Source organism: Artemia sp. Qi Xiang Cuo, chromosome 13 (genome assembly GCF_049724085.1).
Source record: "Artemia sp. Qi Xiang Cuo chromosome 13, ASM4972408v1, whole genome shotgun sequence".
NCBI lineage: Eukaryota > Metazoa > Arthropoda > Branchiopoda > Anostraca > Artemiidae > Artemia > Artemia sp. Qi Xiang Cuo.
This window is the reverse complement of record NC_142806.1, coordinates 41,417,804-41,430,535: the sequence shown is the minus strand read 5'-3', so window position 1 is coordinate 41,430,535 and position 12,732 is coordinate 41,417,804. Positions and strand designations below refer to the sequence as shown.

Sequence of the window (12,732 nt, the reverse complement as noted above, 5' to 3'; positions counted from 1 at the left end):
GGGCTACAGCTTGCGAATCCTTTACGTGGTAATTAAGAAGCACAGACAAATCATCCACGAATTTAAAACGATCGTCAAAGTCAGAAAGCGCATAGTTGATAACAGCCAGGAAAAGAAGAGCTGCTAATTTGGTACCTTGTGGGGCGCCACATGTAATTTCCACCCATTCCGATTCAATATCCCCGGGAAAAAGGGCGTACACTTTTTGATACCTGTGACGTAAGAAATCAACTACTAATTGGAGGATGTGCTTACGGGCACCCATTGACTTGAGATTCTGGGCGGCAAGAGGGTGCTTAATCAAATCAAATGCCTTTCGGTAGTCTACCAGAAGTAAATCTACAAACGAGCTTCCAAACTCCAACCATTCAACTACTAGGTGATAAAGCCGTACTAAATAAACAGACGTGCTGCATCCCTTCAAGCAACAATACTGGAAGGGGTCAAGTTACGGTGAAATGTCCGTGAGAAGTTCACGATACACGAAAAATTCTGCAACTTTAGCAAAGTTCGGTGTGATCGAAATAGGTCTTAACTGATCACATGTCTTAGGTCCTTGAACTTTGGCTATTACGCGAACATATGCTCGCTTCCAAGCATCGGGAAAGGTTTGTTCACTGAAGCCCTGATTGATGATCGATGCCAATGGTTTGGCTAAAAACAAGGCATATTCGCGAATAAGTTTGACCGGCAACTCACCAGGGTAGGAAGAGCAATTCGGTTTTAGTTTTTTAAGTTCTTTAAAAATAGCAAATTCGGTAAACTGTTTTATTTCGTTTGTTTCACAATCGACTAAGAGATCAACCAGTTCGGCCTCTGTAATTGAGGGGTAGGTGGTACAAATGCCAGCAAAGAACTCGTTTACGTCTGAAGCGCTCATTTGAGATCCGTCAGGCTTGGGTATTTTTAGCTCACTGTTAACTGACTTGCCAGTCATTTGTTTCACTGTGGAATGCCACTTCCGACTGCTACTTTGGAGAAGGGGTACTACTTTTTCTCGAACATGATTTCTTCGCTTGAAACGATCGACGGCCACGATTCGATTTCTAAGTTTCGCCGCCGCGGCTATTTGTCCGGAACTGTGCAGCTTGCACCTCATCTTGATCATTTGTTTGAGATCGCTTGTGATCCATGGCTTATCGGACTCACTTACCACTTCAACTTTAGTAGGAAAAAACTTGTGAAACATCTCTAACAGAAGAGAGTTAAACCGCTGTACTTTGCTATTCAGGTTTACTATAGATCACAGGTCGTCGAAGCAGTAAGTGCCGATCCCCAGACCAAAATCGTATACTGATTGAGAGTTAAGCGGACTAATAGTCACTTTGGTTCTCTTTGGCTTCGGTTGGTTATTTTTGGCTTGCCAGAGATTTACATAATGATCTGAACTCTGGAGAGGACCTAACGACCGAGGGGAGTAATAATTGTCTCTCATGCTTGTAAAAATTAGGTCTAGAGTACTGCCACTCTGGTGCGTAGCAATGGTAACTACCTGCTTCAGATCAAGGACACTAGATACCCATTGTCTGTTCGTCTGGTTAAAATCGCCAGCTATTACGAAGCCAGGATAGGGATGGGCACGACGAAGTTTATCGATGTAGGCCTGTAAGTAGCTGATAAGCTCTTTTCTATTTTTTGCACTCTCTGGGTAATACACAGATGCAATTATCAAACATGAGAACTTTTTTGATAGTTTGGATGGCTTGCACTCTACCCAGACAACTTCGTGACACAAATCGGTTGGTATATTTAACAGCTTAGATGAAATGTCATTATGAATATAGACACCAAAGCCACCACCTTTTCTACTCAAGCCTCTATCACGGCGAGTGTTGAAATAGCTAGTGTAGCCTTTTATTCTACCCATTTCATCAGTGATATCCCAGCATTCGGTAACTGCGGCAATAGGAACACTCACTTCTCTCAGCAGTATCTCCATCTCGTCAACTTTATTTATAAGGATCGGGCATTACACAGAATGAAATTCGGAAGCTTTGGCTGAGCTGATAACTGTTCAGGACGTAATAGCGGGGGAAGTTCATCAGAGAAACACGGTAAGATCGGCTGCAGCTGTGATGGAGAAAGAGTGGGAGGAATTTCGTACCTTTGTAAACATCTTATTTTCACATGAGTCCTTGGTTCACATGCAGCCGTCCTCCGGTCAAAAACACGTTCCTCAGTAACATGAACGGGTATGGCCGTCTGTCTGTTTCGCCGCCCGCCTTTCTTTCCACGCCGTCTATGCTTTTTTTTTAATGGTTTTTCTATGGCTCTGAGCGTTTACTGTAGAGCTACCCTACTTATAAAAGCTTGTTAATTTTATTACCAAGAGCTTGGGATAAACAATTAATAATTTAACTTTGGGCATCTTCATCTCGAAAGCTACTTTTCCCTGAGGATCTGTTTTGACATTCAATCTTTAATAGGTTGCTGGATATTGTGAAATCATTTGACTGTCTTAACCACAGAATACTACTTTGAAAGCAGGCCAATGCCGGCGTTTGTGGTAATACCTCGGGATTTATTCAATCTTTCCTAACTAGTAGAATACATAGTGTGCTAGTTAATGGTGAAATATCTGTGTTTAGAGAAGTAAAACACGGAGTGCCACAAGGATCTCACCTTGGCCCTTTCTTTTTCCTGGTGTATATTAATGATTTGCGTATTGTCGTAGATGTTGAATTGCTATGTGGATAGATAGGAAGTGTAATTTTAATTAGGAAAATTCTAGTTGTGTTTGCAAATGACACACAATTTACAGTTTCAGCTAAGACAGAGAATCAACTAGTTTTGACAGTGAGTGTAGGCCCTAGTCAAATTCCAAATCTTGGAAAGTCATCACTTATTGTTTATGGTCATTTAAAGAATTATTATCTGTGGAATCTGGGTTTACTTGAGGTTTCTGTTCCTATGAATGTTGGAATTAAATATTTGGTAATGGACATAGATGAAATGTTGTCTTTTCGAAAGCATAGTCAGGTAATTAGTCCTAAGATTCCCGGTAATGTTGGAATGATGCGGAACTTAAGAAATATGTCCCTAACTGTGATAATTCGTGTGCATCGGATTATAAATAGTAATTGAGGACCTTGTTCTAATTTTACGTTTCACATAGGAAATCAGGTGCTTCAAAATTCAACTAAAAGCGCTCAAAATGTCCGAACACTTATTGCACCGCTGCGACAATTCACTTTTCTTGTCCCTATGTAGGACCGTATTGTTGGTTAGATGCAGTTGGGGACATCAAACATATTAAAGAATTATCTTGGTTTGTGATTCAAGTTAAATGACTTTGTTTTACTAAATGTGGGCAAAGGGATTACTATCAAGTTATTTATTGTAGATGACCAAATGGAAGTAGTCTTTTTTCCTATCTAAGTGGTTAACTATTAATATATATGGTCAGGGTAGTAATCTGTAATAAAGAAAAAATAGACTAGACACCCTAAAACAGAGCTCATCAGGTCGCTAGGGACAGATGGACTGTTAATTGTTGGATTTTCTAATTTATCTATTTTGTGTCTGTTTGTTTCGTCTTAATAAGTTTCTCTCTCTCTCCGTCAATACGAGCTGTTTTGACAATATATGGGCTGTATGTAAATTTTGGAAAGAAGAATTTGGAAAAGGACAGTTAGGGTTTTTTCCAATGAGGAGGTGATGTTTCAAGATGTGTAGGTGCTCAAATTCACTGCATTCGGCCAAAAGCTTTTTTATAGGTGTTGTTTACATGGTATATATGGATTTAACTTGCCAACGCACTCGCTTTTATTATGTGTTTTCAAGAAGTTGTGCCAAAAGTGGTAATACGACAACAGTAAAGAGATTGCGGTGTCTCCACCATTTTGTTTATCTACTTTTTACTTTGTTCCTATGATGATGAAGTAAAGTTGAAATACAAAAAACTAAATTCATACCTCAATATGTATTGAAGTCGACTTTAGTGCAAGGTTTCCGTTTTTTAAGTCAATAAATGAAAGTGTTAAGATGTTTCATGCTACCAATTTACTTGTGTTTTTTAATTGATTGAGTTTCCACTACAATTTACTATAATCGTTCCGACCTTTGAAATTTATAAGTGTTTAGCTTCGGCTTTTTCACTACTCTCGTATTAAACCCGCTTACCATAGTCAAGTTCAGCTTACCATGGTTGCAGAACGGAGTAATAGTAATTACCGAGTGCATTCCCGAAAAGCGGAAAGAAAAGACATGCTAATTTCAATTTGAAAGTATTGGAGATTTACTCTTGCTTTTGCCTCTAGTCTGGTAGCCTGAATCGAGATATATTCAATTAAAGTTAAAAATCTACCATAAGTGTTCCATCCACGTGGTTTTTTGTGAACTCTCTTGCCATGATAACCAAATTCCGAGTGTAAGAGGTTGGAACAGCCCCCAAAATGCAGCTCAGTTTTGTGAGGCAGATTGTCTCTTAGTAAGCCCCTTCTCGCCTGCATCACGAGCTACATACATTTCATAATTAGCTGACATGACCAGGATGAATTGAAATAAAGCGTAATTATGAAACTTTGAAGAACAAACTTTGTTCTTAAAAAAAACGCATTTTGTCACCATAATTCACGGTATAGCTACAATTTTGCAATGATTGACGGTTGTGGGGAAATTTGGTTCTGGTCCAAAGTAATCGAAAAAGGATACGGATCTTGTCCAGGGTTAAAAGACCTTATTTGATTTCATTCGTCCATGTAGATCCCTATAAGCCTCTTTTTATTATCATAGTCATTGGCTACCTTCTCTTATGCTACTTCTTAAATTAATTCTCTTGATATAAGCCGCATTTTGTAAGCATCCTGCTTTCTGAATCGAGCTTGGTTTAATGAAGAGTTAATTTTGCTCTCGGTAATTGCCGTGGAATTTGTTATGCAAAAATTAGGTCATTGTTGACGATAGTCAAGATGGGGGGGGGGTACTAAACCAAGTACAACTGGCCCTGGTTCAGTGTATAACTTACAATCAGGATATGGAAGAATGTGAGTCCACATCAAGCTGTAATTTTTGCCAATTGACCAAAATTTTCTTTTATTAAATTTAAAACAGGCGACAACTTATGGTAATTACCTTAAAGATTGGATAATTGTTGTAGCTGACAATGTTCCCTATTTCCAGATTACAACCGAAGGTTTGTGAAAAAAAGCTGTCAGAAGAAAAATCTGTATGTAAATTTCCGTGACCTTGGATGGCAGGTAAGATTCATTTTTGAAGTACCAAGGAGACGGTGAATATAAGATCTGACTGTTAGAACTGATTAAAGTGAAACTTACACAAACATTCATATCTTAAAAAACAAGGAAAAATCAGATTTTTATTTTTAATGATTTTCATTTTTTTTTGCAGTTATGAAGTTTTGTAGCTGGTGCCGAATTTAAGAAAAAGAAACTTGGGTGAAAATTCAGCAAAAATGATTTGAAAACATATGGCGCCAAACAAAAATGGTATCCTGGCACCCAAAATTACAAAAATGAGGTTTACCTTTGACGGTTTATTTGTCTTTGGGAACCAATAGATTGTTAATGTTTGAATTTTTACAGACAAAATTGTTGCCGACCTTGACTATATACAGTTGTGCTTATATATTTTCACGGTTCAACATGACAACACTGAAGTAAATGTGGTAGTGCCCTAAATACCTCATAATTTAGAAATAACCAAAAGAAAAATCTTAGAAAATGACAGTTTCTAGGTATGAACGGACTTCAAGGGGGGAAACATGTCTATTTTGATGTCCTTGGCACTTTAAGCTTGTTCTTTAATCAAACTAAAAGACACAGTTTTTGTACGGAAAATCAAAGAGCAAATTTGACACTTAGGGCGAGAATAAATTGACTTGTACCAGATTTTAAACTTGAAACGAACAGAAATTACAATGAATGGAGAAATGAAACCTAAAAAGAACATAAATTAGAATGAATAATAAATGGAAATTAAAACAAAAATAAATTACCACAAATAAGTCTGGTGTTCAACCCCGTGCTTCGTCAATTAGCGCTTTTGTTATTAGTGCTTTTCTAAAAACCAAGAAAAAATTTTGAATAGTATATGTTTTCTTATTATAAGGTTAACAATGAAAAAAATGCTGGCATGAATTCATTAACCAGAACATTGAGCCCTTCAATCATACAGTTTGAAAATATTTCTATATAGCCTCTGCTTTCTATGAGAAGTTTACGTTAATCTTTGGGTGTTATCCCTGGGGCTACACTTAAAAAACTGCTGCATGATAAGGCGTATTGACAAGCTGCACTTATGCCTAAAGGCATATTTTGTGGACCTTTTGACTGTTGTGGCCATAATAAATGTCTTGAAGTTTTAATCTGACTAAATTTAGTGATGTGGGGCACTTGAAGTGCTGAAGAAATGTTATTTGCCCTCCTTTTGGTTTCGACCCTCTTAAGAAGGACGCTAGATCTCAGAATTCACGGCTGAATAAGCCCTTTCCCGACTTCATTCTTTCTATATAATGACTATAATATGAAGATAATGCATGAGAGACATCGCTCTTCCAAAGGTCAATGTTAATGTATTCATTATAGTAGAATTATTTTGCAAAGAATATAACTTAACTGATCGTTTTTAATAATCAATCTGAACTGTAACCACACAAATATATTATAGACTTTCTAATATTATAAACCTCTTAATTTTGTAATATTATAAACCTCTTAGTTTTGTAATATTATAAACCTCTTAGTGTTAAAGATTGTTTTCATTTTATATACTGTATAAAAGTTGCACCTGTAAAGATGGAGTAGGGGAAAATGAAATTTAGAAAACCAGTCAAAAAGAGTAGATATGTGAGAAATGGCTTTTACTCTTGAAAATTTTTCGAAGAATCATTTCACGACAAAAAGAAACACTTTCATCAAAAGTTTGAAAATTTAAACATTCTCCAAAAAAATACTGGCCTCCAGCTCAACGCGTAAGCCATTTTGCTGATTAGCCAATCAGGCGCATACAAATATCATGGGTTCTACGCTATTCCAAGAAGAGATCTGTGCAAGCTTCTTAATTCTTGCTCGACTGTATTGGCTCAAAGGTCATTTTTTGAGCTAAAGACCACACTAGCGAACCATGACAAAACAAGATAACGTAGAATTATGAAGCAAACAAGGTAAATCATATCTGGTGAAAAAAATGCAGATATTTCGGCTAAGACGTTTGCTCAAGCAAGCTTCCTCATTGCAGAAGAAAAAATATTTATAAAATCCAAAGAACAATGTAAAGAATCAAACCTCACAATAAATAAATAAATAGAAGAGGTTATTTCTTAAACAGCGGTAGAAAGGCAACTCAATTGCCTTTTCTCTATGTTATCTATTCTTCTTCCTGCACTGAGTCGTCACTCAACAGAGGTCTCGGCCGCCGTATTTGCACTTTTCTGCTTCTTCCTGGCTATGATTTACCTGTTCTTTCGTTTTATCCAAACGAAATTATTCCTTTTATTTCTTGCAGTAATATATTAAAAAATGGTCACTAAGACCAGAAAATCTGCAAAAATATTTATTAATACTTTATTTTAGTTTAAAAAATTTCTTAAAACACACTGATTCTCCATTTACAGAATTTAAGAGAGAAAAAAAAACGGATGTAATTTTGTTCCACTGTTTTATTTAAATTATACCCGTTTTTTGTCTCTTAAATTCTGTTTTATTTTAGCTTAGTACACTTTAATATTCAATGTTTACATATAACCCGATATATCAATATTAATTATTGCACACCACTTCCGAGATCTAAACGACTCATGAGATTCTTCACCTGGTTGATGAGCTTATAGAATCAAATGAGGTTTGTGCAAAATCTTACAGCGCCATCTAGTCCAACTATTAACTTCTAATATTGAATATATAGCTTAAAAGCATTGTCTACCATATAAAATTAATTTCGTGAGAATTGCAGGAAACTGGAAAACTACTTTTTTTCAGGATTCCGGTTTTTTTTTTAAGGATTTTGCATTGCTTTTGTCCAATCACAATGCAAACAAAGTCTGCTTTTGCTTAATATCTGGTTTCTTAAACAATTTTTACCAGAGCTTAGAGAGATTCCATTTACAAAAGCGATTTAGTGTTTGCTCTATGCTATGGGTTGTAATTTTCTTTGTTGGCTTAACACTGGTGTTTTGAACTTCTTCTTTTAAGTCTGGGATTTTTGCAAGTCATCTCAATATAGATAGATATTGGTAGACTCTACATTAGCAATTTTTTTTTTTTTTTTTTTTTTTTTTTTTTTTTTTTTTTTTTTACAGAAAATATAAATATCAGAAAACACACAATTGGGGTCATTCCAAGAATTTTAAGACAAAACAAAAGCATCCACAATTTCTTTTTGAAGAGGAATTATGGCAAAAATGCTTTAACCTAGGGTTTGAGAATTAACTTTGGAGCTTACATTTTAAAATCTAAAGGCACATTCTTCTGTATTCTGCTACGAGTTAAGCCACGGAACTGACATATGGTCCTGAAAATATTTGGTGACAAAAGCATCAAGCATAAATCATCAGCATAAAGCAATCATCAGCAAGCATAAACCATCAAACATCAAAGTTTAAATGCGAGCAGATAGTAAACATTTGCTCTTCTACTTTCTTCAAGCTAGGACAGAATACAGAAAACTCCGTCAACAAATAATCCTAGTCGTAGCCCTTCATTCTAATAATTCCATGAATATAATTCTGTCTAAAAATGCTTTTAGCCTTCTCGAAATTTTCAGAGAAAAATTATGCCCTACATAATTGAAAAGCTTCCGTGAAAACCAGCCAATCACTGATCTGAAAACAGTTATGTGATTTTATCTGGCGGGTAACTGAAGCTAGTATTTCTCCGGAGTTCTTATTCATCAAAATGTGGATGCTTCCAAGAGAGTACATTTGCTTTTAATAAGCTTGAAGTCTGGCAATTGAGAGTTTTTTGTTATAAAGGTTGCGTACAGTCCAGAGATTCTATTAATGGTGGCAAATTTTGTCCGTAGCTTGGTAAGTATACTCTATTTGCCTAAAGGCTGGAGATTCAGGTTGAAACTTCCAGGAAGGTTTTTTTGGGGTTAGTGTACTTTTTCATATTTTTATCAAACGAGCAATTCCAAGAGTAAATATTGCATAAGAAACTAAGCTTCTAAAACCAGCGGAAACCGGTTGGCAAATTCTTGTATTAACTCTACAAACTAGGTTGTTAAAATAACCTTGTATTAAATCTGTTTCGCTTAAATCTCAAGACTTAGGACTCATATGCAGCATTCAGTAATAAAGTTAACCAAGTCCATTCATCGTCATTTCATAGTACTTTTGCCCCAAACAAGATTTGGGAAACAAACAATGTTTGGGAGAGGGGCAATAGGTCTGATTGACTATCTGGTCGGTTTTACTGGCTGAGTTCTACATATTGGTAGAAATCGGTAAAAACAAAAGTAAAATCGTGTTAAAAACAACAAAACTGGGGTAAAAGCGTAATGCAATTTTTTTCCAACTGGTGGAACACATCGGATGGGATGTCTCCACTCCTTTTCATGTATTCTGTCATACTGGATTTGGAAAATTAATTTTGCTGGCCTTGTCAAACTATGACCAGATTATTCACTTAAATTTCGGAAGTTGACAGATTCCACCATTGATTCATTTAAATATTGTACCCTTTAAATATGCTCTAAAATTACTTAAATTTGACGTTTAGTCCACTACTGTTGTTTTTCTTTTAGGAATGGATAATTGCTCCAGAAGGCTATGCTGCATTTTATTGCAATGGAGACTGTTCTTTCCCCCTAAATGCTCACATGAATGCAACAAATCATGCTATTGTCCAAACTCTAGTACATCTTTTAAATCCATCTCGAGTTCCAAGACCTTGCTGCGCCCCTACAAAACTAAGCTCGATATCTGTATTGTATTTCGATGACAGCTCCAATGTAATATTGAAGAAGTATAGGAACATGGTGGTCAAAAGTTGTGGGTGTCACTAAGGCAACTGGTTTTGGACTCAAGTGCTTAGTCTGTAGGAAAACACGAGATCGACTTATAGAGCGAAAGCTTTAAAAAAAATTTATATTTTGACCTTTTGATGTATAAATTTTTATATTTTACTTTTTTGTGTATTTTTATGTATGTATAATTACTGGAGAATGAGAACAGCTCCAGACACATTTAAATATGATAAGGAAAATGAGAACTATCGTCAGTTGGTAACTTTAATTATAATACCTAGAAATTCATCATCTGCACGTGGAGAAGGCTTTTCTTTTTCAAAACTAGATGCGATTCTCAAAGGAAAGACTGCTTGGGTAAGGACTTGCTCCTTTTTTGCAGCAAAGGGCAACAAAGAAACATTGATTTTTTTGATTTCATAAAATTGATCATAAAACTTCAAATTTTGATTCCATAAAATTTGTATATAAACATAGCTGCTGATATGTACTTACTAGGGTTTTGAATACATGATTCCTTGAGCCACGTCATTTTGGTTTTTGTTTCATGCGACCAATAGCCAAAGGATGAAAAAAAAGTTGTGAAAATTTGTTCCCTTTGGTAAGTAGGCTTTATGTAGATCTTGAGCCTTGGGACATGTGTGTCCTTGATTCCTCCCCAAAAGATTATATAATTACAATTTTCAAGCTCTGCGGCTTGAACGATTATATAATTACAATTGTTATGATTGAAGCTTATGTGTCCCTTACCATGGCTGTCCTAATTATTGCTCATAGAAGGACTGAATCAATTCTAAGGAGGGTACTGACAAACCAGCCTCCCTTTAAATATAAATATCCATGAAAATTAAAATGACCAATCTTGTTTAAATGTTTTTTATAAAATAGGGGGGGGGGTAGCATTAGTATATTATTTCCTTAACCTCAATTCTATCTCTCAAATTATATCAGTAAATTGGTAATAGTTTATTTTACACTGTCCTGACAAGCCTTAAAGGTGGATCCCGAGATCTGTCAAGAAACAAGGCTAATAACGCAGAGTGATATTGATAAAAAAAAATTGATGTTATAAGAAGAAGCTGAAAGCAGAGTTGGACGGAGGGAGAGTATACACAGTGGCGTCTTTTTTCAACATTTTTCAAAGAAAATACAAAAAGAGAATTTTAAGTAAAAATACCCCCCCCCCTCCCTAAAAAGATATTTTCGAAAGCTAGGGTGTGGCAAGAAATCTAGGAGAGGGGTACAGACCCCCCCCCCCAAAATTGACGCTACTGAGCATGTACCAGTGTATCAACCATAGCTAGTTAAATGTTGCAACGAGTTCGTTGCGGAAACGAAAATAATAATTGTAATTTTAAAGTACTGCTCGTCATTTTTCTTGCTCAATATCACACCAAGCTAAGCTTTAACGACTGAGTAAAAATTATTTAAAATGACAAAAAAAATCATTTAAAGCAAGATTTTGGATCAAAAGACTTCTGGGCCAGTTACATAAAGGATGCTAACGGACAGAGCTATTTAACCAATATACAAAATTAAAGAAAGAAAGACAGAGAAAACTAAATAAAAAAAAATGAACAATAAACATGGATATTTTTAAATGGCAAAACAAATCGTTTAAAGCAAGATTTCGGCTTAAAAGACTTCTGGGCCAGTTACATAAAGGATGCTAACGGACAGAGCTATTTAACCAATATACAAAATTAAAGAAAGAAAGACAGAGAAAACTAAATAGAAGAAAATGAACAATAAACATGGATATTTTACTCTAGAATCCAGTTAAAGCAAAAAAACATAAATTGGATAAAACGAAAACAAATTAAAAGAATAAAATTAACTATTGCTATGGTAATATGAGGTTTTAGACCTGTGAGGTAAGTATGGGTAGCGAACTTCCATTTTATAGATTTACAGGTTCAATTGCTCAATCAATAATTTCACGCTGTCTAAAATATCAGATAAGGGTAATTCCAGCCCGATGCTTCTGCTACCAGATTGTCCGTTAATTACTTAATCGTTCACGAATTTTTATGCTGTCATAATAACACCGATTCGAATTAAGGGACATTTTCACATTCATACTCTTGTTTTTATTCTTTGACTCGAGTAAAACAGACTTCGTAGCTGAAATGGCGCTAGGTAATTCAATTTACGCTTTAAGTTGAAATAACAAAATCTAAAGGAAAGGCGATCATATTTTATGTCCACGCTTCAATTTTTCTCTATTTCTTGCAAGGACAAATCCGACTTCAGAGGCACCCTAACACGATCCATGAATAATAGTAGCCCTAGATAATTAATTCATTGAACAATGCTAAACTATTTCTCCTTCTTTGCCTCTCTTTCTCCCTCCCTCTCTCTTTCTCTTCTCTCTCTCCTTTTCCTTTATCTTTCCAACAGAGTAACAAAAATTCAGGCCTCAGTACCCACCCCCAATCTTTTTATTTCCATTAGGTTTCTTCTATCCTCTCTGTAAATTTGCATTGCATTGATTCAGGGTTACTCCCAGGGTTGGTGAAGCCCGGGACAGCAATAATTACGGTAGCCCCCCTCATGACTCAATCATAGATAAAAAAAAACACAAGCCCTAGCCGTGGCGTCCCCAAAACCGTGGCGCCCCCAAGCAACGGCAACGGGACAGCTTGCCCTTGCTGCCTCTTCGCCCTTTGAGTGGTCCTGCACTGATTACACTTTCCACGACTGGTATATTACTAAGACTCTTATTAATTGCACTGAGGTAAAAAGCTAATAAAGGCCTATCAATAATGAAAATTTGGTTTGGCGAGAAGCTTGTTTATTATATATTAA

General features: G+C 35.9%; 1 protein-coding gene across 3 annotated transcripts in view; it reads left to right on the top strand.

Moving 5' to 3' along the window:
• gbb (TGF-beta family member glass bottom boat) overlaps nucleotides 1-10,083 on the top strand; it is a 113,644-nt gene extending 103,561 nt beyond the window's left edge. For all 3 annotated transcript variants that reach the window (XM_089099390.1, XM_089099388.1, XM_089099387.1), the window contains 2 exons: nucleotides 5,122-5,198; nucleotides 9,703-10,083. In XM_089099390.1, coding sequence (XP_088955516.1) covers nucleotides 5,122-5,198; nucleotides 9,703-9,963 — 338 coding nt within the window. In that variant the 3' untranslated portion in view covers nucleotides 9,964-10,083. The remainder of the gene's footprint in view (nucleotides 1-5,121; nucleotides 5,199-9,702) is intronic.
• Nucleotides 10,084-12,732: the final 2,649 nt, after the last annotated feature.